Source organism: Gossypium hirsutum, chromosome A02 (genome assembly GCF_007990345.1).
Source record: "Gossypium hirsutum isolate 1008001.06 chromosome A02, Gossypium_hirsutum_v2.1, whole genome shotgun sequence".
In the NCBI taxonomy this organism is placed as follows: Eukaryota; Viridiplantae; Streptophyta; class Magnoliopsida; order Malvales; family Malvaceae; genus Gossypium; species Gossypium hirsutum.
In genome coordinates, this window is record NC_053425.1 from 105288914 (window position 1) to 105312972 (window position 24059).

Below are 24059 nucleotides of genomic sequence, written 5' to 3' on the forward strand. Positions count from 1 at the left end.
GATTCTACCAAGAGAGATGAGACCTCTCACCTTGATCTTAAAAAGCATAATGAGGACAAGACCTTGTTTCTTATACAATTCCTCAAGGGCATGAAGCCTCTCACATCCTTCCGTGATTCTACAAAGGGGAAGAAACATTGTACTTTAGCCAATTCCTTGAGGGGGATGAAACCTCACACCTTAGCCTTTGGTTGATCCTACCAATAGGGGTGAGACCTTATACCTTAGTCATTTCCTAAAAAGGGATGAGACCTCACACTTGACTTTCGTTGGATTCTACCTAAGGGGATAAGGCCTCTCGCCTTGGTCTTCAATGGCATAAGGGGGACGAGACCTTGCATTTTAGCCAATTCCTCAATGGAGATAAGACCTCACACCTTAGCCTTTGATTGATTCTACCAATAAGGATAAGTCATCTTGCATTGGCCTTCAAGATCATAAAGGGGACAAGACTTAGCAACTTTGCCAATCCCTCAAAGGGACGAGACCTCACACATTAGCCTTCTGTTGATTCTATCAAGGGGGACGAGACCTCTCATCTTAGCCTTCAAGGTAATAAGGGGACAAGACATCACACCTTAATCAAAAGGGCCAACCTTCGCACATTGGCCTTCAATTTTTCTCTATATAACCATACATACCAAACTACACAACATGCACCCTATGACTATCTTTCTTGTTTTTATAAACATACCTAAGCTTACATAGAATGGGTGTGGGCAAGGTTTGCCCCTTGTGGTGCGAGGAATCCTTAGTGTGTTGAAGTACTCCTTAGGTGGCCCCCTGATGGTGTGCACAAGAGGTTCTTTGCCTTGCGTGTGTAAACAAGGGGCTCCCTTAGATGTGAAAAAAGGCCCACTATATACAAGTAAGGTGCCTTCTTGGATGCCCACTTGATAGTGTAGGCTAAGGGCTCTTTAGATGCGAAAAGGTGCCCCTTGACGCATTGGCAAAGGCCTTCTGGTTTACAGGTGAAGGGCCCCTTAGGTGTTGAAAAAAAGCCTTTTAGTAAGCAAGCGGGGGGCTTATTCAATGTAATGAAAGGCCTCTTTATGTTTAGGTGATATGCCCTTTTGGGTGTCTGCAATGGGCATTCTGGTGTGCAAAGTAAAGGCCCCTTTGGATGTGACAAAAGACAACTCGTGTGTAAGTGAGAAACCTCATTAGATGTTGGCAAAGTACTCATTGATTAGCTTCCAAATGATGCATATATCATCTCCTTCAAACTTATCAATTTTGTTCCATCACCTTACTCATTCCTTAAACTTTAACATTTTCATCAATATATATATAACTTAATTGCACCTATACATGTCCAAATTATGTAATATTTAAATTGATCCATAAATTTTAGAACGCTTTAATTGAGTTCTTAATGAGTGCCATTATTATATCCATCAGGTCTTTTTGCACAAAGACAAAGCTAGAAATTTAATATTAAGGAGACCAAATAAAATTTTAAAGGTGTAACGTCAAATTTAACCCTTAAAATTACATTTTTTTGTCAATTTAGTCCTTATTCTTTTTTTTAAACTAAATTTAACCATCGACCTTTTAAATAAAGTCACATTCGATCAACCTTTCAAAAAGAGTCAAATTGTTAGTTTTTAATGAAAATTAAGACTAAAATCTTAATTTTTTTTAGCAAAGATAGCTGACATGGCAATACACATGTACTCCATGCTATTTTTTTGAACTTTTTATATGTTTTTTTAAAATTATTTAGTGACGTAACATATAAAAAAAATAGTGCTATTTAGTATGAAGTACATGTAAGCTGCCACACGAGTTACGCATCAACATTGTTGAAAAGTTGATGTTTTAATCAACATTTCCATTAAAAAAAAAAGTAAATTCACTCTTTTTAAAAAGTTAAAAATCAAATTTAGTTCAAAAAATAAATAACGGTCAAATAGACAAAAAAATATAAATATTTTAAGGCTGAATTTAACATTATGCCAATTTTAAAAGTTTGAAGGGCCAAAAGTAACAAGTTTATTTACAAAAGGCCTAAATTAAATACTATACATCTAAAAGGGACTAAAGTCGACATTATTCCACTTAACCAAGGGGAGCCTCCATGTTCCATCTATTTAGTTATTAACTAGAGTGTTAAATGTTAACTTAGAACTGACATTTAGAACTTACATGTAACATATTTAAAACACGTAAATCAGGTTTAAAACATACTTATATCTATCATATAAAAACGTGTTAAAATAATAACCCTCCTGATTTTCAATTGCATCGTCAGAATTCTTTTTTATAAGTGCAACAAAATAAAGTGTTTTAAATATGCTCTATATAAAATCTAAGATGGCATTTAACACCCAAAATTATGTTGCATTGATGGAAGAAGATTTGCTTGATACAATATTAATACTTTAAAAATTCAATTAAAATATTTTAAAATCTTTAAAATTAATTTAAATTTTATGTAATATTTTTGGGGGATGTATTGTTTGAGTTAACCCTATTATATTCCAAATATAAAACATATAACATGTAGTCCCCTGAAATGAGCTTTCGTATAATCAAGTTATGGTGACATGGTGGGAACATAATCCCGATGTTGTTATTTTTTTTTTTTTAGGAAATAAGTGTTTAAATATATATACTATACGTCAAATATTAATGCAAAAATAATATTATCAGACATGTAAGTCAGTATTGTTCTTCATCTTCAAAAACACACAAATATGATATAATTCAAAATGAAACATAAACATTTCCCTTGGGGGAGACATGAAAATCACAAAGATAAAAAAGATAAAGAAAAAAAGACATTCTTTCATCTTCTGTCATTCTACAAAGGGAGGAGGATCTAACCATGCATATGAAGAAAGAAGATGCCATGTCTTGACATCATCATTGTTGTGAATTTGGCATGCTAGGTAAGAGTTCTTCTGCTTTCCGCATTTCTAATCGGGTAAAAATAAGGATGGGCCTGCACGATTTTATAAAAAAAACACATATATCCCATGACTAGGTGTCTTCGATACCACCGGTATTCTTCTATATGTTCAAAAAGATCAAGAGATTTACCATTGCTTCTTTTGCAGTTAGCCTTTCCAGATGATCATATCGAAGCAACTTATCGAGAAAGTCGATGGCCTTACGAGAAGAACAAAAGTCCATGTTAAAGATGGAATTCAATACGGGGAGAACATTCAGAATTGTATAAGAAATAGCTAGTTGGGTGCTACCTCAGGTAATGCCAGATGTTGATTCTCAGCATTAATGAACTTTGTCCAAGGCTTGCGACTATGCCTGTATCAAGAAAAATTATGATACATTTCAACTGAAATTAACAGTACTTCTGTGCCATCGATCCAAAACAAAAATATATACCAACCTCCCAACAATAAATGCAAGTTGGGGATCCAATTCGATACTGTACTTATTTAGATAAGCATTTAATTCATCTGTCCCAAGAACCTAATTACCAAAAGAGAAAGAAACTATTTTAGAACCATAGGAATTTCATATCCCCAAATAAAAGCACTTTTAAACACTCAATGAAAAGAGTCTATGCATAACAGAAAAAAGGAATTTCTTTTAGGGCAAACTATAAGTTTACATTTTAGTCACTCAACTTCAAGAAGTTACAAAATGGTCACTAGACTATTTGAAAGTTTTAATTTAAGTCACTAGGCTATTAAGGCTTATTCTTTAAAATCCGGCTAGCGAGCTCCAAACAACGAATTGACCACAGGTATAGTGGATCAACACTCATCAACCAATAGAACATACCTTAGATCCAAATTGATTTGACGATTAGTGTAAGAGATCAAGGCAAAAGCTATTTGAATATTGGTTTGTAGATTCGTGAAATTTAAAATTGTTTCATGAAAAAAATTGAACTGTAGAGGAGATGAGGAAGGAGAGCTTTCAATCGGTGTAGGCAGTGAAAACAAAGAAGGTCATACAACAATGATTTAATAGCCTAGTTACTTGAATGAAAATTTTCAAACAATTCAATAACAATTTTGCAACTTTTTCAATTTAAGTGACCAAAACGTAAATTTACTAATAGTTTAGTAACCTTAGGTGTAATTTACCCTTTCTTTTAAAACAGCAACAGTTTTTTTACAAAATGAAGAGGAAGAAGCAGCTAGACAAGCCTCGACAATGACATCATGGGGATGTACATAATGGAATATAGTTGTGCTAAGATCAGTGTTACTTAAAACATCCACAAGTTCATACCTTGGCTATCTTGATTAGTTGATCATAATTATCGTGCCCATAGAAGAATGGCTCCTTCCGGAATATCTGTATAGCACAACCCTCAAAAATAAGGATCTCAAGAGAGAAAAATACCCTGGCAATATATCAAATTTCAATCCTCCTCAGCTTTCAGCCACTCATGGTTTAATATGCAAGCAGATCAAGATAAGGACTTGTACCCCATAAAAAACATGGAAAAAAACATACAACCAAGGCTCCACAAATGAACAAAATTGAGCGCATGCTCTGGCCTTTCAAAAGGCATGACCGGGTCTACTTGCATAACACCGCAAATGTCAGAAACGCACAAGAGGAGAATTTGATACATGAAGTGTCAGGGTAAGGATCACCAAAAGCCTACCTCTGAAGAAGTGTATTAACACCTTAAAAAGGTGAAATAATTCAAAGGTAATACTCACCATTCCAGCAAACATACAACCAAGGCTCCACAAGTCTAAAGAGTAATCATAGTCTTGCAAATCAACAAGAAGCTCAGGACCTTTAAAATATCTGCAATCCAGAAATGAAATGATAAAGCGGAAAAAAAGTTCACATCAATTATGGAGGGCGGAATTTTAGATATAGAAAAAAACCCTTTATTCTTAAAAAGCACAAGTTGATTAAAGTGCCAAGCAAACAAATATGAATGCCGCAAAAAGTGGATTTTTTAATATGTAGCCCTTGAACTAACCTTGAAGCAACACGAACATTGTATTCTTTCCCTGGATGATAGAACTCGGCAAGGCCCCAATCAATAAGACGAAGTCTTCGCTGTTCGTGATCAATCATCACATTATGGGGCTTCACATCTCGGTGCATTATACCTTGTGAGTGGCAATAATCCAATGCCTAAAAATAAAGGCTCAAGATATTCAAACAATCGAACCATCTTTTTCTTTCCAAAGAAAAGAGGAAAACATCAAAATTTACATAGTAAGATCCAATATATGGAATCCAGAGATACTCTGAGTTTTGGAATCCATGGCAAATGACAAGCTCAATAGCATCCAACAAAGAATTTTAATAATTTTAGACATAATCAGAACAGGAAATATTTTAGTTGTTAAAATAATATGAGCATCCCTGACATTGCAAATGTATATTCACAAAATTACTCACAAGTCAACACAACCTATGCCTAATAATAACCACAACCAAGTCATCCAGTTGCTTTAAATATTTCGAACTACTATAAGCATGCTCGTATAAGATCCTTTAATTCAAATAGAGAGAACTAGAGACCGTGTGGGCAGTTGCTATAATATCAAGAAAGATTCTAACCTTTTGTCCATCATCACTCAGATACATTTAAATTTCTGTAGCGTTCAGCAAAATGTAAACATATCTAAGTACATTCCAAGTATTTCTCAAAACTAGAGCCAATGACTCAAGTCAATGTTACTAAGAAGCTACTAGTCCAGCTCCACAGCATATATTATACTAGGTATGAATGAGCCCTACAATTTTCACATACATTTTCATCATCATTTTATTACCCTCCTTCATTTTTACAATAAGTAAAACAGCATTTGTGAAGTGCAAACGAAAAATCGCTACATACATATCTACTAGAAAATAGACTTTTCCTTCTTTGACTTAGAAGGTTGATTCTAGAACCAAACGAAACCATCCCTTATCTCCCAAAGTAGCCCCTAACCTATCACCTCGGTTAGAATTTAAACTTTCATTGCAACAGAGCTTCGAATTCTATAATAAAAGAAATATGATCTTAGGCCTACAGATATGCATCTTATTTCGACTTCAATTTCATTGTCAATAAGCATATATGATTAGATATAGGAAGAAGTAATCCATTTACTTGCCTTGAGAAGTTCATAGATATAATATCGAACATCATAATCTGACAGTGTCGGATAAAGCACTTTAAAATCCGTATTATTCACGTATTCAAATATAAGACTCGGAGTCTTTGATTGCTGATCCCTAACTATATCAAGCAACTTCACAATATTTGGCCCTCCACAAAGATTCTGTAGTATTTTAATCTCCCTCTTAATCTGCATTCCAAGCAGTCATTTTCTTTATCATACCAAGTTTCACAAATACAGAAACAAAATCAATTGAAGCAAAACAATGCCACCGAGAACGAACCTTCTTCTTCTTTACAGGTTTGAGAATCTTGATAATACACTTCTCATTATCAGTACAATGAACGCCTTCGAAAACCTCGCTGTATTTCCCTCTTCCAACTTTCTTAACCACCTCGTAATCATCTTGTTCCCTGCTAAAACATTAAAAAAAAGCAATCAATCAATTAAATTTAACCTAATTTTCAGCAAACATAAAACAAATTTTAAAAACAAAAAAAAACCTTTAAGATTCAAAATTTCACAAGCACCAAATTAATACAGAGAACAATATTACAATACCCCCATTGGATAGTTAGGGACTCGTAATCCCAGTACTCTTTAGGACGAATAACGTTGACATCGGCGTAAACCTTAGACTTAGAAGGAACGCCAGGGTGCCTAATGGCTTTTCCGATCTTTTGCGCCAGGGTTTCGGTTTCTTTCAGCTCCTTCAACAAAAGCTCTTTCCTCAGCTTTTGTTGCTGCTGTTGCTGTTGAGAAACGGTGGAGTACGATGTTTTGGAGGCGATTCCGCGGAGGAAGTAAAGGGTAGAAGCAAGAGAGGAGGAGATTGGTGAAGGGGAGAAGAAGAGAGAGAGGCGGAGACGGTGGCGGTGGTGGTGGTGAAGAGAGATTGTCGTGAAATTCAAGGGCCTTACGGCCATTTACAGCTTTGGCCTCTCACAAAAAAGGAGAGGGAGGAGGTTTTCCCCTTTTCCCGTCCATCTGTTTTTTACTTGGTAAAATTCTATTAGAGGTCCCTGTATTTTCAGTGATTCAATCTTGGGTAAACTGCACCTATGTTACAAAACTATTACTAAGTTTACGTTTTGGTCATTCAATTTTAAAAGGTTACAAAATCGTTGTTGATCTATTCAAAAGTTTTCATTTAAATTGTTGAGTCGTTAAATTGTTATTGTATGGCTTCTCTATTCATATTTTTTACGCCAATTAAAAGGTCTCCTTCCTCTTCTTTTTACAATTCTTTTTTTTTCATGAAATATCTTAGGACGTCAAAGTTTTGCGAAGCAAAATTCAAATAACTTTTATCTTCGATCTTTGATATTGACTATTAGATAGATTTGGATCTAATATATGTTCTTTTATTCATCGATGGTATTGATCTTCCATACTGATCATCGAATATTAGCTTGAAAAAAAAATTAACAGCCCAGTCTTTAAAATAATTTAATAATCATTTATAAATTTTTAAAGTTGAATAATCAAAATGAAAACTTACTAATAGTTTAATAAAATTGGGCGTTTAATCTTTTACTATATAATTCCATAATTTGATATTTTTAAAGTTTGTTTTCGTGAAAGTATTCCTTTTATGTAAAAGTTAGCTTTGTTTCTCTTATATATTAAAATTTATGCATTTTGTCAAACACATATACCACATTAGACAAAAAAGAAGCCGTTAAGTACCACATTAAGAAAAAATTGTGACAGAGGTGGATTAAGCCAAATTTAGAACACTTTTTTGGTAAAAGAACTATTCAATCCCTCTCAATTTTAATATTGAGCAAATTGACCATTCTTAGAAAAATTAAGCAATCGTTCATATTTTTGGTCAATTGTATATATTTTTATTGGTGTAACTAGTTTTTCATCCGGTGCATTGCTCGGATTAATTATGTATATTAATTAAAATATACTTTTTTAATTTTTTTATAATAAAATTTGAAATAGATATTTGTTTTAAAATCAAAATTTTAAAAAAATTAATTAATTAAATCTTAAAATAACTAAACTTAATGCAAGAGATGATTTTTTTATATTTTTTAAATTTTTACTATAAATATATTTTTTTCAATAAATTACATAATATGTTTACTATACTTAAAAAAAATAAATATCGGGCAAGAAACCGATTAAACTTATAATTTTAGTAACTATTTAAAAATTATTATTTTATTATGGTTAGTATTAATTGCAAGAAAATCATATTTAAAATTTAATTTAAAAAATAGGACCCACTTTAAATATACTTTAGGAACTCAAAAGATTTATTTTAGAACTCGAAATTTTCATATATGGTTCCGTACCTTCTTTTATGTAATATATATATTTATAGTTTTATATAAATGTTAACAAAATATGTTAATGTCACGACCTAAATTTATTAAATCAATAAAAAATTGATAGAATGTATAAATGTTGTTGGCTAAATTTGTTAAATAAAGATCAAATTAATAAAATGTGTAAATTTTGAGAGTTAAATTTGTTATTATACCTAAAAAATATGTATAATTGGCAAAAAATAATTAATTATTTTTAGTCGCTCACATTCGAAATTAACAAAAATTAAATTGCTCTGATTTTTTTTAGAGGTTCTTTTACCACACTTGTTTTGGTACAAAAAACTCTAGGTAATATTCTACTATTAGTCTTTGTATTTTTTTGCGAAAATTATGGATTTAGTCCCTATACATTAATTGATCAATTTTAGTCCTTATTCTTTTCGAATTGGTCAAATTTAGCCATTGCACTTTTCAAAATTTGATATTTTAGTCCTGACCCCAAACAGTAGCTGTTAAATTCATTTGGTTAAATTCAATAACTAGTTTTATACTATGCGTATGGTTGTAGATTTAATTCCACATTCTCAAATTTGATCATTCTAAGTCTCTATACTTTTCAAATTTTCAATGTTGATACAAATTACAGTTGTTAATCCATTAATTGGATTTTTATTGAGTAATATGTGGAAATAACAAGCTGACATGATATTACACATATGATAATATGTTTTCCATATCAAAATTTGAAAATAGCATAACTTAATAAATTTAAAAGTCATCATTTGATGAGGGCTCGAATTTTAAATTTTGAAAAGTATAGGGACTACAAAGGCCCAAATTAAAGACATGGATTAAATTCAAAACTTTTCCAAAGTATAGTGACTAATAGAGCATTTAACCAAAACGCAAACACTGATTGGTCAAAACCGAACACGCGAATGAAAACACAAAATCAATCCAGTTTAGAAGTTGTCGCACGTGTTCCTTTGACCTTGTTGACTCCAAAAGAAGCTTCCAAAGTAAAAAGGGCCAATTGCTTGCTTCTTGCCCTAAATCTCTTTTTTTCCCCCTACTTTCTCAAGTTTCAAATGGACTGACAATAATAATGATTATTATTTTCATATGAATTCAGTTGATGTCAACTGAAAATTCAGCTGCACAGTTCCTTGATCCAGGTGGGTTTTTGCTTTCTCTCCATTTTAGTGTTTTTTTTTGGGTTCTTACTGTCTGGGTTTTATGAATAAAGCTGGATTTTCTAGTGTAATGATTTTTAGTGGATTTAGGGTTTTTGATTTGGTTCATTAGTTAAATGAAGTTAATTCATTTGTTTAGTGGTTTCTAATCTGGGTTTTGTTCATCTTGTTTGAATTTAGCAACTTTGGAACTGTTTGAATTTGGTCGCCCTGTTGAATTCTACGTTATAGAAGAAATTAGGGGTTTCTTTTGGTGATTTTGATTGAGAATTAAGTTTAATTCGTATCTGGATAGTGAATTAGGTTTTGGATGGTGAGGAACTTGGCAATTTTGGAACCGAAATGCCGGGTGATCGGTATTTTACTCGTGTAGATACTTCAGAGTTGAAATCTCGGATCGAAAGGAAGATTGGTCGTGTAAATGCTGGGAAATATTTCCATCTGGTTGCTAGATTTTTGAGTCTTAAGATCGGAAAACCCGAGTTTGATAAGCTCTGCATTGATACAATAGGGCGAGAGAATGTTTATCTTCATAACCATCTCCTTAGATCAATTATTCGAAATGCTTTGTTTTCGAAGAATCCTGCATTGAAATTGGAAGGTTCTTTAAGTGTTGAATTGCCAAATGGGCATCGGAGAAGTAATCTTCAGTCGTTGTGCAAAGACATTCCTCAATCCCCTCGTAAAGGTCGGACCCCGAATCTTCGAGACCGTAAGTTGAGGGACCGATTGAGTCCTTTAGGGCCTCATGGGAAAAACCCTAAAGTTCAACAACAGCAGAGTGTGACTGAATTGCTTTCATTGGGTAGCAGACCCCCCGGTTCTGTGGAGGACGGAGAAGAAGTTAATCAAGCTGAAGGGAGTCCGAGCATTCACAGTAGGAGTCCTGTTAGAGCCCCACTTGGCATCTCTTTCAACGCTAAAGAAACATGGAAAGTTCCTCGGAGCGGATTGGAATCTGCTCCCGGGACTTGTCATTATAGAGGTGAACTGCCCGATACCAGTTCATTGAAAAAGAGGTTGGAACGGAAGTTGGAGATGGAGGGATTAAGCTTTTCAGTAGATTCCGCTGATGTGTTAAACAATTGTCTCGATGTTTTCTTGAAGAGATTGATAAAACCGTGCTTGGAACTTTCTAGTTCGAGATCCGGACAGAAACTTATAGAACCAGGTCATAATTGGTGCATGTCCTCTTTGAACAGGATGCAACCCGTGAAATTTGGCCTAAAACAAAGTCGGCACATTTCAGCATCAATGTTAGACTTTCAAGTCGCAATGGAGCTAAATCCCTTCATTCTTGGAGCAGACTGGCCAACACAACTCGAGAAGGTCTGCTTGCTTGCCCTAGAAAGTGAGCAGTATTTTGCCCGATTATTTGGGTCAGAAGCAGGTTCCATCCCAAGCAATTTTGAAGTATTTCGATTATGAAGTCCATTCTAGCATGGATCTTGGTCATACTATTAACAGATGAAGTAAATAATAAAGGCTACAAGAGCTTCGAGTCAATCTGATTTAGATTGTATATAGGTCATCACTCTGATCGATGCCGGAGTAGTGACATTTTAACACGGTGAAGCCCAACTACATTGAATCTACTTGTTTCGAATAGGTTAGCAACTATCTCACTTTGGTATCTATAGTTTTCGATTTGCTTTGTCGAACACTTATTTATAAATAATGAATTTCATCTTCCAAGTTTTCATGCCTGCAAATCCGATTATATGATCTACAATTTACAAAGTAGGGTTAGAGTGATTATAAGTGTCCTATAAAATATAATAAAATATTAAAAATAATTTTATAAAATAAATTAGATACATAACAATTTTTTAAGTTTACTTGTGGAATTAAAAAAAGTATATTGCCGATTTACACAATATTAACCCATTTAATTAATAGTGTATTATAAAATTTAAATAAAAAAAGCATACACACACAACATTCAATACAGCAATTTTTCTGATTTTAATGTTCAACCTTGATGTAGGGCCTCGTTGATCATTCTATCAAAGTTGGTAACAGAAGGTCCTCCAACGCTAATGGCAGATTTAGCTTTTTTCTTCCATTCCAATGCCTTTTGCCTTATCCTTTGCCCATTTTCTCCTTCCATTATCTCTTTAACAAGAGCTTCCACATCCTTACGCTTTATGTCAGGGTTAATTTCCATTCCATTGCCCCATGTGGTGCACGAATATCGACAATTCGTTTGTTGATCACTAAAGAAAGGCAAACAAATTAAAGGCACACCTTCGGATACAGCCTCCAACAGAGAATTCCATCCGCAGTGTGTTAAAAAAAGGCCAATCGCTGGGTGAGACAACACTTGTTGTTGGGGACACCAGCTTGTTATGAAACCCTTTCCTTTTATTGCCTCAATGAATTCTCTTGGCAAAACAGCCGATTCACCCATCACAATGTCAGGCCTCAATACCCATAAAAACGGGTATTTACTATTTGCAAGTCCCCAAGCAAGTTCTTCCAAATGATGGTTCGACATCACTACTATACTTCCATAATTCACATACACTACCGACTTGGATTTCATTGTGTTAAGCCATTCGATGCAACTTGTATCCTCCTTCCATAAGCTTAAATTTAGTGAGTTATGTTGGATTTCAAGTAGGTTCCTACTAAGGGAGGTGAGTGGACCAATTGCATAAATATTAGGGGATTTGGAAGCAATTACTTGTAGCACTTCTTTCTCGAACTCATAGAATGTGTTAAAGATTATTGAAGAAGATTTTAAGCATTCTTGTGATGCTTCCATGGCATAATTCCACAAGATGTCGTTGGGATCGGTGGTTCTTATAAAGCTTGGAAGGTCCTTGAGGCGCATGTTAGGCATACCAGGGATCCAATCAATGGGCATCTCAAGTGTCCCATCGCTAACAAAGCCTTCATCTACAAAGGAAAATAAAACGTAAATTTTTGTTTCAATATGCAAAAGAATATGCATGGATGTGCGTGTAACACATAGAACCTCAAAGAGATTATTATGAATGAACATAAAGCACAAAGAAAACATAAAATGTGTAACCTTTGAATGGAACAATGCCTCTTTGAGCTAGTTCTTTGTAGTGCAGAAATCCCAGAAAGCTAACGGTTGAAGAAGTCCAGAGTTGAACATAAGGCACCCCAATGAGTTGAGCTGCCTTGGTACCACAGTTCATGATTCCATCACAAACTATGCAAGTAACAGGGGGCAGCTGGGGTGAGGAATTAAGCTTAGATAGTAGCTCCAAGAATGGAGCCAAACAATTATTTCGTGTGAAATTGAAAATTGCCGGAGCAGACGGAGTCAAATCGGAATCGGAATCTGAAGGTGACAGCCCATCGAGTATGGCTTCGAACCGGAAATCGGGCAGACCCTTAACAGCTTCTTCCCCTCTAAACCGTATCAACCGTCTATGATTGAACTCGGTGTTGGCAAAGGTTATATGGAAGCCTCTAGAGTGCAAGAGCTTGGCCAGTTGCATCATGGGGTTAATATGACCTTGTGCTGGGAATGGAAGACATACTGCATGCGATTTAATTGAACCCATCTATCTGCAAATAATAACTAAGCAATGAAGTCAAGTAGCTGGTGAAAGTTGAACATACTATATATGAATATTCCTTCCTAACTTGTGGCGGGGATAAAGATAAACAGGATAAAGCTGTCGGCAAGTATGGTGTAAAATAATTGTCATTGGATGAGGTTGAGAAAATATCAGCTGCTTCTCAAGAATTTTGATATGTTACTGCATTAGCAAGAGGAATGATAATATGAAATTCTGATTTCACGTCATCCTTGTCTTTTTCTAATAAAAAATCACAAATAGTTTTTTTTTAATTTTTAGCATTTTTAATTGAATTTGATTTTTATCAGGCGGAAAAAAAATTAAAAATCAAGAGAAAAAATTTAATTTATTATTCTCCAAATAGAAAAAGATAAGTAAATCATAGTTCGTACAATCCCTTCTTGTATTGGCAATAAAATTTTTTAATAATAAGTAATAGTGTTAATTTAAAAGCATAATTCACCAATCATGATCAATAGTCATTTAATCTTTACCAAATAATATATTAATGGGTATCATTAAAAGTCAACATATGCAAGTTTGGACTTTGATATTATCCATAGTTTTTATGTATTTGGTTGGATTCCCGTTTACTCCAAATCAAGCTTAAAGACATTATATTTAAATTTGTTATTATACCTATTGTTGGACCTAATTTTTTGCCCGGCCCAAAATTTGTTAAAACCCAAAATACAACCCCCAAACCAAAGAACCATTCAGTTTTAAGCTCAAAATATAAAAAATAAACTAAATCCTAGCCCAAGTTTTTAGCCCAATAACTTAATTTCTTTTTCCAGCAAAAGGAAAACCCTCAGGCAAGCTGCTACTCGTGCCCACGCCCAGCGCATCTCCCCCGCACGTCGCTCGCCTCCACCGAGCCGTACGCTCCACTACTAGCCCACATCAGAGACGTGCTTAATCGAATACGAAAATCAGTTGTAAAAAAAAAGGTTATAAAAGCCTTCAAAAACAATGTAAAATGGGATTTTTTTTTTGGAGAAAATAGAGAATACACACAAAAGAGGAATCAATAAAAAAATCAAACTCAAAGTTCTAAAGGTTACTTTACTTTTTCTTTGGGTTTTTTTTTTGCTTTATATTTACGTTTCTTTTTTCTTTCTTATTTTTTTACTGGGTTTTATGCAAATATATTTGAAACAAGAATTAAAGAGAAGGTTTTACCTAGGTCTTAGTGATTTAGAACCCGAATGCCTGGGAAATGTGAAGATTCGGGCAGGGGATTTCGTCCATCGCTATAACAGTGGCCTTCTTTCTCGCCGAATTTGGCGTTTGTGTAGAGAGCTTTCACTCTGTTTTTAAAAATGAATAAGGAGGGTGATGCTTTAAATTTTTGGGTGTTCTAAAAGTTTTTTTTAAGGTTAAAATAAAAGGAAACAAATAAGTTTCAGTGGGTAAGGAAACAAAAATTAGTGCGCCTTTTAGCCTGGATCCACGCGCATTGTACCTTTCAATGGGTAATTTGCGCAATCAGGCGCCTCCTTTGCGCTAGTCTTCAATCGGGCCATGTTAAGTTTATTAAATTATTTAAATTTATCCCTGTAACCTGCACGCTATTTCAATTTGGCCTTCCCCTTTTAGTGCAGTATTTTAAGATTTGGGGCATTTTCAATTTTAGACCTCGAACATTTATATGCATTTAATTTTAGCCCAAAATTCTGTTTTAATAATTTGTTTTACTTATAAATTGTCCTGTGGATTTTGTTTTTTCCTCTCAATTAAATTTCAGTTATTTTTTTAGAATAATCATGTTTCAATATATTATTTTGATTTCATACTTTTGTGATTATTTTTTTCATGTGCGTACCTGTTTATATGAAATACATTTATATATTATTATTACTACTATATGTATTATTTATATTAAGCTTTTCCTGTGCATATATTACTTTGTATATTATTTACTTTTAATCTTTTATGCATTTTTTTTTGGAATTTCATATATGCTACATATATTTTTTTTCTTATTTTTTATTTTGATACAATTCAAGCTTTCATTCAAATTATTTACTTTACAATATTTATTTTAAAAATTCATTTGTACGTTACTATTTGGTAAATTATTTTTTCCCCTATTTATTTTTTTTAAAATTCTTATATTTATTACCCTTTTAAAATTTTCTTATAGTTTATGTAGTTATATTTCCAAATTTTCTTTTTCCTATTATTTATTTTATTTTAAAAAACTTGTTATATTTTATTTGGGTGATTTATTTGAAACTTCTTTTAAAATTGGTTTCTTATGCATTAACCCTTGGATATAAATGGTGGTATTTTTATAATATATGATGTGCTGTTATTGCATGTATTCTAAGTTGTTCTTTTGCATATCGTTATTATTTTAAATTATTCATGAGATGTTATTGCCACGTGTTTTATTCCTTATGTTATCAAGTTTTTTTTTTATAAAAAGACATTTCATTTATTTATTACATTTCATTTGAAATTTTTAAACGAGGCAATATTCAGTATTTGAAGAATTCAAAGGATCGTGCCTTAACGTACTGGGTTTCGCTTTCTTTGTTTGTTTTGAATATTCGAATATCCTCTTAAAGCTAAAACGCATGTTTTAAAGGCAAGATCACATTTGAGGGTAAAAAATGTTGTGTCCTAACGTACTGGATGTAATATTTTACCTCAAGGTGAGATGGTCTTTAATACACATTTGACTTATCTAAATGTTTTAAAAGCCAATAAAAGAGGATCGCATTTTGAATTCTGTCCAAATATTTAATTTTTGACATTTAAGACACTAATTGATCGATTAAGTACCAATTTTGGGCGTGTCGAAGGTGTTAATCCTTCCTCGTACGTAACTGACTCCGAACCGGTTTTCTATTTTCGCAGACCAAAATCGTCGTTTTGAAAATTTTATTTATTTATTAAAAACGACCGTGTTTCGAAGTGATCCAATCACACCCTATTAAAAACGATTGGTGGCGACTCCCAACTTTTCGTTTTCAAAAGTCGATTTTCTGTTTTTAAAAAAATGGTTTTGACAGCTTGGCGACTCCGCTGGGGACCAATAAGAGAGTCGAGCTGTAAATTGATTATTTTCTGTCTTCTTATTAAAATTTAGAAATTCGGTTTTTCCAAAAATACACGATCCTCGCTTTGCATTTTCTGTGTCCTTATTGAGTTTGTTTTTCTGTTGAATTTCTTTATATATTCTCGCATCATATTGCATGACCGTTGTGGTCATACCTTTTAAGTGGGAGTGAGAAACTATGCTTTCGTGAGGTTTTCACCTCCGCATGGGCTAGGGGATTGCTTCCGGAATACATCTGTACTTATGTCTTCGTGAGGTTTTCACCTTTACACGGGCATAAGGAAATGTATTCCCCTGAACCGAACTTGATCCATATGAACCTATAATGGGCGAGGGTCGAAGAATCTGCTGGTTCAGGTACCTTTACTCTAGAACTAAACCACATATAGTGAGCTGTAGGAACCCGCCTTAGGTAGAATTACAGCTAGCCCTAGTGGTTTCCCGAATAGGCGTTTGATAATTTCTTGATTGCTTTGATTTCTATTCTTATGCATAATTCTGACTTGTGCTTTTCCTTCTTTCTTTAATAGTGATTGCATAACATTTTCATCATAAAATGAGGTGTCGATATACAGTTCAATTACTAATAGAAAGTTTTGCCATGAAGAACGAATTCATTGATAAAGTGAAAGACAACGCGTTTGTCCAAAGATAGTCGGAGAATACACAGTTAGAGAAAGGTGACAGTTTGACAAAGGGGTATACGTCGGAGTTATGGGACTTTACCAGTATTAGTGTGGTTCAGAATGATCTTCAGGACTTGAAAGAATTATGGAGTCACTAGGATGAGGAGATGAAGCAGCTACTCTACTGTAATTATGGTGATATTCATTGTCTCCTCGATGTTAAGGTAGATAGGTATTTGTTCCGCGCCATGGCTCAATTTTGGAATTCCGCCTACAGTTGTTTTACTTTCGAAAAGGTAGATCTAGCACCTATTGTCGAGGAATATACAACCTTACTTTGTTGTCCGAGGTTTCAAGTTGATAAGATTTTTTCTAGAGCTATCAATACCCCAACCTTTGTAAAGAGGTTAATGAATATCACTGGGATGAGTAAGCAGTGGGTTTCAGCTCGAGTCCAGCAGAAAGGCAGTGAAAAGTGCATCCCTTGGGAGAATTTGAGAGAGCTGATCCTGACACACCCTGATATGAAGAAAAGAGTTGATGCCTTCGCCTTGAGCGTTTATGGTTTGGTTATTTTCCCTAAAGCTTTAAGGCATGTAGATGAAGCAGCCGCCGATCTATTTGACTGATTTGGTAAAAGAGTTACTCATGTTCCCACAATCTTGGCTGAGACTTTCAGATCTTTGAGTGCATGTCGGAGGGCAGGTGAAGGCAGATTTATTGGGTGTGCACAACTCTTGTTAGTATAGTTTCACAGCCACTTTCGGAGGGTAGAAAATGCCTCTTACCGACCTTTTTTCGGAGATTACTCACCTTTGAAGGAGATAGTGACCATATCGAGAAGAGATGACATAACAGAGGAAAAATGGATGGCGATACTTCAAAATCTCAAAGGGGAGGATATCGAATAGAAGGCCCCTTGGATGGTTTCCAATGAGATTCTCTACCGATGTGGGAGTTATGATTGGGTCCCCTTGTTGGGGATTTGGGGAGTCGTTGGATACGCCCTTCTGCTTGTATTGAGGCAATCTAGATCAAGACAATTTATACCGATGACGCAGGGGCTAGTTCAGAGTGGGTTCTCGTATGGGGAGAAAGACTCCAAGAAAAAGAGCCGCGAGATTTATAATGCCTGGAACCAAACTTACCGGATAAATGGAGTTGCTGTGAATCTAATGGTGACTCCTGAATATAATGAATGGTGGAGTAGAAGGGTTAACGACAATATCCCGAGGCCAAATTTAGAAGAAGCTCGATCGATAGAGGAATATCTACGAGTGGTCCCCTCCGAATTAGAAATCATAAAGCAAGACTTCGAAAAGAAAACCTCGGAGTTAGAAAGGAAAATAGAGCAGTTGGAGGAGGAAAAAGTATACTTAAAGCTGGATGTTGATGTTCAAAAATCCGAGGCTGAGAATTTGAGAAAGAGAAAGAGAGAGGTAGAGGAGGACTTGGATAGTCTGAAGACTGATTACAAGCAGCTGCATAAGTCAATGAGAAATGCTGGCTTGGGTAAAACGTCTAAACAATAAAGGCAAGAAATCCAAGAGGAAAATGCTAGGGCTGATTGGTGGGAAAGAAAGTTCCACGATGCTCAGGCTCGAGAAGTCTCTTGTAAAAAGAGTTTGGACGATAGCCAGAATGAAAAACAGATGTTAAGAGCTCATGTGGCAGAGTTGGAAACGACACTACAGCAACATCGAAATCGTAACTCAGTGATTGAATTAAGGGCTAGCCTAAGTAAGATCGAGAATTTGAAGGGGAAAGTAGAATAACTTGAGACTACACTTCAGAACTATGAATATCAAATTGAATTATTGGAAACGAATAATGAGCAATTAGGGGAGCAACTTCACCGATCTCAGGATTAGGTCCGAAATAGGGATTACTTAATGGGCGAAGCTATAGCTCAGATACGAGAGGTGGCTGATCATTTACAGACTTTGGCGGTCCAAGCAGATGTGCTAGGAGTTAAATATGAGTTAGAGTCAAATCAAGGGCGAGAGTTAGCCTGCCTTCTTAGGAAAGTAAAAGCTTTGGGTGTTAGGGCAAGACCGTATATGTAATTCATTTTATGTAAAAGATTTTGTTTTTCAGTGAAGTTTTCTAAATGAAATTGAATTCGAATCGACGTCTCCTTTTTGCATTCATGTCATGCATTTGCATTGCATTGCATCGCATAACATTATATACACAAAAGAACCCTATTAATTAATGGCTATTTATCTAGTTACCCTGGAACACCGGTACTACACACGAAGGAAAATAAAGGATATGGATTAGAGGCTTGAGCAAATGCAAAAGGAGATACAAGAGCAACTGTAGGCTCAGATGCAAGAGCAGCTGGCTAAGATCCAGCAGGAAATGAGAGACCAAATGCTGAAGTCGCAGAGAAACATGCTGGAATCACAAAACAACATGATAAGCCAGCTGACACAGCTATTTAAAGGAGGGTATGACAAAGGAAAATGCCCTATGGGGGAGACGGGAAATGACAATGAAGATTCCGCTTGTCCTACAAGTTTTGCGCCAGTGAACATGCAAACACAACCACCAAAGGTGTCTGTTAATGTCCAACCTCTTTATCAAACTGGTACCTCGACACCAGTAAACTTCCCAGCAGGATCGAGCACCAACCCTAGAGATAATCTGGCAAACCCCCAGGTCCCTGACTTCGACAACGCAACAGAGGTAGAAAAGACAATGGCTGAGGTCCCAAAACAATTTGAGGATCGACGCAAATGGTTGGAGGAAAAGTTCAAGGAGTTTGAGAATGCTGATCATTACTGCGGAATCGATACAAAAAAATTGAGTTTGGTCCCAGACTTAGTACTTCCCCCGAAGTTTAAAATGCTGGAGTTTGAAAGATATAACGGAACCAGCTGTCTTGAGGCTCATATTACGATGTTTTGTCGAAGGATGACGGGGTATGTCAACAACGATCAACTGTTGATCCATTGTTTTCAGGACAGTTTGAGTGGGGTTGCAGCGAAATGGTACAATCAATTGAGTAAGACCCAAGTCAAGTCGTGGAAGGACCTAGCTCAGGCCTTCATGAAGCAGTATGGCCATATAACGGATATAGCACCTGACCGGATCACACTCCAGCATATAGAGAAGAAGCCAAGCGAAAGCTTCCGGTAGTATGCTCAGAGATGGAGAGAGGTCACTACACAGGTCCAACCACCGTTGCTAGAAAAAGAAATAACCATGCTCTTCATCAATACATTGAAGGCGCCTTTCATTACTCACATGTTAGGTAACGCAACCAAGAGTTTCGCGGACATAGTAATATCTAGCGAAATGATAGAAAATACCATAAGATCGGGTAAGATAGTAGTTGGGGAAAACACGAGAAGGCCAACCCCGAGGAAAAGAGAGAATGAAGTAGGTAATGTAAGCTCAGGCTACGCAAAACCTCCCACTGTTAATCAGTTAAGGGCGATGGTCACAGGCCAGCAGGCCTCACCGATGCGGGAGCCTAACACGAGACAGAATACAGAGAAGTTTCAATTCACTCCTATACCAGTGACATATAGGGAGTTGTACAAAAGTCTGTTTAATGTACATGTAGTGGTTCCTTTCCACTTAGAACCGTTGCAACCCCCACACCCTAAGTGGTACGACGCAAATGCTTAGTGCAAATACCACGCAGGGATTACGGGGCACTCGATAGAAAACTGTACCTCGTTCAAAAGGTGCGTGGAAAGGCTTATCAAAGCAGGTGTCGTAAAATTCGATGATACACCTGGTACGGGAAATCCGTTGCCCAGTCATGCTGATAAAGGGGTAAACGCGATAATTGAGAATATGGGGAGGAAAGTCAAGCTGAATATCGCGGAGGTGAGAACCCCATTGAAGCTAGTTTGGTAGGAAATGTAGAAGAGAGGTTTAGCCCCGCAGGGGTTGGGGGATAAAATCCAAGATACACGGAACTACTGTGAGTTCGATCATGAGAAAGATCACGAGATCCAGAATTGTATTGAGTTCAAGGCCCTAGTACATGGTCTAATGGATAATAAGGAATTGGAGTTCCTTGAGTCTGTTGAAGAGGAGGATGTATGCTCTCTAGGAGGAGAGTCAAGTGAAGAAGACTGCAGAACCAGCCGTCTAGTGATAATTATTTCGAAGCCCAGAATTAGTGAAGTAGAAGCAAAAGTTACACCAAGAGTTATAATCCGGAAGCCAACAGCTTCCCTTTATAAAGATAACCATAGGGTGCCTTGGAATTATAATTGTAGTATAGCAGTTTCAGAGAAGGAAGGTTTGATTAACACGCCAAACACAGAAGCCGAACCAGCAAAAGGGAAACCCATCATGCTCAAGCAAGAAATAGAGAGATCAGAACCACTAGTTAATGAGCCAGTAATGGAAAATGAAGCCAAGAAGTTCTTGAAGTACCTAAAGCACAGCGAGTATAGTGTTGTGGAACAACTACACCAACAACCGGATCGCATATTTGTATTGGCTCTGCTGTTAAATTCAGAGGTCCACCGCAACGCATTGACGAAAGTGTTGAACAAAACCTATGTTGCGGATGACATTTCGGTTAACAAATTGGATCGTCTCGTCGGCAACATAAGCACTGACAATTTCATCTCCTTCAGCGATAATGAGATACCGCCAGGGGGTAGGGGGTCTACTCAGGCTCTGCATGTCACTACACGTTGCAAGGGGTATACGCTACCCAGAGTACTAGTTGATAATGGGTCCGCATTGAACGTATTGCCTTGGGCTACGTTAAACCGTTTACCTATAGACAGTTCCCATATGAAGACGTGTCAAAACATAGTAAGAGCATTTGATGGCACAGAAAGAAAAGTAATGGGAAAGATAGAGGTACCTCTTCAGATTGGCCGAAACACGTATGAGGTCGATTTCTTCGTAATGGATATTAAGCCTTCCTATAATTGTCTATTAAGAAGACCTTGGATTCATTCAGTTGGGGCAGTGCCATCCTCGCTACACCAGAAGCTAAAGATGGTTACTGAGGGATGGCTAATAACAATAAATGCGGAGGAGGACATTATTGCGTCAGTGTAATGACCCAAATTTTACGGTTATCGAGAAAGTAATTTTTGGGTCTCCATTTCTAAAAAAATAGATTCGTAAATATTTATTTAAAATATTTACGAAGTCAATTGAGTGGTTAATTAGACTTTAATTAAGTAAATTTAGCTTAATTAAGAGTAATTAGTGGAAAGGATTAAATTGAATTAAGTGTGAAAGTTTAATTATAGAATAAAGAAAAGTGAAGGGACTAAATAGGAAATAAGCCAAAAAGGGGTGACAAATGTATGGTTAAAATAAGTTAAATGTGTACAAATATAAATGGTACACATGTATTATACATGTGTATTTACTTATTATATAAGTAAAATAATAATAATTAAAGTATAATATATTAATATTATTTTATATTAATTAATTAATTAAATAAAAGTTATGACAAGTGTAAGGTGAAAAATTAATACATGTGTATTAATAAATATACACATGTATAAATAATAAATATTATAATAGTTTAATAATAAAATAAAGAAATGAAATAAAGAAATAAAGGAAATAAAAGAAATGAAAAGAAAAACAAAGCAAACGAAACAGAAACAGAGAAGAACAGGGGAGAAAGAAAGGAAAGAAAGAAAGGGAGAAAAGGGAAAATCAAGGTTTTGAAGCTTTAAACTTTAATAGGTATGTCAATTTAGCCCTTTTTACTTAATTTTGATGTTTTAAAAGCTTTAGAACAAAGTTTTGATGAAATTAAGTTGATATTTTGAAAGTTATTAGATTTATAAATATTGTTCATGTTGAGTAAAATGATGAATTAAAGGCTAAATTGATAGAAATTCAAGTTAGAAATGAAATAAGGATTGAATTGTAAAGTGATTCATAAGTTTTATACTTTAAGGACTAAATTGAAAGAATTTCGAAATTATGGTTTTATGATGAAAAACTAGATAATTATGTCTAATTTTGGTTAAAAATTGAGTAGAAATAAAGTATGAATTAAGATAGAAAAGTAAGTGAATTTAGTTAGGATTAAATTGAAATTAAAAGTAGAAAATCAACATTTTGCACTAAGACTATTTTGGACAGCAGCAGTAGTCTAAGTTTGAAAAATCACCAAAAAATGTAGAAATTGAATTAAAGGATGAATAAAATATGGAATTAAAACTTATTGAGTCTAGTTTCTTATAAAAGAAAGGGTTTAAGCAATTGAATTGTAAATTATGAGATATAATGAATTTTGTGAGACAAGGTCAGAATGAATTCGGGTTCCCCTGTTCTGACTTTGGAAAATCACCAAAAATTGGAGAAAAATAATTAGAGGGTTAAAGTTATATGTTTAGACTCCCTAATGAGTCTATTTTTAGGAGAAATCAACGAGAATAGTTCTGTACTTTGAGATAATTAATTTTTAGTGAAGAAGGGTTGAAACTGTCAGACAGCAGAATAGGGGTGAAATTAAAGAATAAATTGTACTTAATGGCTAAACCAAAAATTCTGAAAATTTTATGGTAAGAAGATTTATGAGTCTAGTTTCAGGAAAAATTAACGGATCTTAATTTAGAATTTTGTAACTCAAGATATAAATTAGTAATGTATTAATGATTATGAATTGTATTAATTTCGTAGTCAATGTGGTACTGAAAATCCCAGCTAAGAAAGGACAAGACAAAGTCAACAGGAGTTAGCTCGAAAATTTCGGTTTGTATTTCTATAATCCGAACTCAGTCATTATTTTTTATATTTATATACATATGACAATTGTTAGTGTTAGAATTATGATGTTTTACAATTGAAATGGATTGATTTTGGTATGTGATGAATTTATCAAATTTATATTGATTGAAATCATTTTGATTGAATTTATATTGATTGAAATATATATTATATATATGATTTATGTAAAATTTGAATATTGAATAAATGTTATATTGAAAAATTATATTGATTAGAATATGAGGGAATTGATATGAATATATGAGATTTGTGATAATTGAATATTGATATTGAAAAGTGAATTGAGTTGTATTGAATTATGAATTAATGTGAATAATTGAAATATATTTGTTGAATTGAATGTAAATGTATGAAATTATGAAAATGTGTGAATATATGTGATTATTAGAATAGTATATTGATGAAAGATTTATTAAATTGAGAAAGTAAATCAAATACCCTATTAACAGTATCGGACCAGATTGGATACAAATGGAATGCCATTGGATTTGTGATGTGATGAGGAGATTTGTAGTTCGGCCGAGA

General features: G+C 34.7%; 5 protein-coding genes across 8 annotated transcripts; 3 read left to right on the forward strand and 2 right to left on the reverse strand.

Moving 5' to 3' along the window:
• Positions 1-2682: 2682 nt before the first annotated feature.
• Positions 2683-7094, reverse strand: LOC121209463 (casein kinase II subunit alpha). 2 transcript variants are annotated; one of them, XM_041080160.1, is made up of 10 exons: positions 6621-7094; positions 6343-6472; positions 6054-6248; positions 4922-5079; positions 4650-4740; positions 4210-4275; positions 3356-3438; positions 3207-3270; positions 3046-3114; positions 2683-2947 (listed from the first exon to the last, which is right to left on the reverse strand). In XM_041080160.1, exons 1-10 carry the CDS (start codon positions 6983-6985, stop codon positions 2891-2893), a joined length of 1278 nt encoding a protein of 425 aa, XP_040936094.1. In that variant the 5' UTR covers positions 6986-7094; the 3' UTR covers positions 2683-2890. The 2 variants fall into 2 exon arrangements, with proteins under 2 accessions (XP_040936094.1, XP_040936097.1); XM_041080163.1 differs by lacking the exon at positions 6054-6248 and having other exon boundaries at positions 6621-7057.
• Positions 7095-9358: 2264 nt separating this feature from the next.
• LOC107932588 (uncharacterized) lies at positions 9359-11805 on the forward strand. 3 transcript variants are annotated; one of them, XM_041080176.1, is made up of 3 exons: positions 9359-9519; positions 9718-11146; positions 11525-11805. In XM_041080176.1, the coding sequence occupies exon 2, from the start codon at positions 9880-9882 to the stop codon at positions 10963-10965; it is 1086 nt and encodes a 361-aa protein (XP_040936110.1). In that variant the 5' UTR covers positions 9359-9519; positions 9718-9879; the 3' UTR covers positions 10966-11146; positions 11525-11805. The 3 variants fall into 3 exon arrangements, with proteins under 3 accessions (XP_040936110.1, XP_040936123.1, XP_040936116.1); XM_041080189.1 differs by having other exon boundaries at positions 9368-9519; positions 9833-11146; XM_041080182.1 differs by having other exon boundaries at positions 9369-9519; positions 9841-11146.
• Positions 11417-14509, reverse strand: LOC121209469 (linamarin synthase 2). The gene is made up of 3 exons (XM_041080168.1): positions 14280-14509; positions 12575-13083; positions 11417-12438 (listed from the first exon to the last, which is right to left on the reverse strand). The coding sequence occupies exons 2-3, from the start codon at positions 13077-13079 to the stop codon at positions 11510-11512; spliced, it is 1434 nt and encodes a 477-aa protein (XP_040936102.1). The 5' UTR covers positions 13080-13083; positions 14280-14509; the 3' UTR covers positions 11417-11509.
• Positions 14510-19121: 4612 nt separating this feature from the next.
• Positions 19122-19934, forward strand: LOC107941266 (uncharacterized). The gene has a single exon (XM_016874822.1). It carries the CDS (start codon positions 19122-19124, stop codon positions 19932-19934), a length of 813 nt encoding a protein of 270 aa, XP_016730311.1.
• A 159-nt stretch (positions 19935-20093) lies between these two features.
• LOC107941267 (uncharacterized) lies at positions 20094-21833 on the forward strand. The gene is made up of 3 exons (XM_016874823.2): positions 20094-20343; positions 20446-20633; positions 20676-21833. Exons 1-3 carry the CDS (start codon positions 20094-20096, stop codon positions 21831-21833), a joined length of 1596 nt encoding a protein of 531 aa, XP_016730312.2.
• The last annotated feature ends 2226 nt before the right edge of the window (positions 21834-24059 follow it).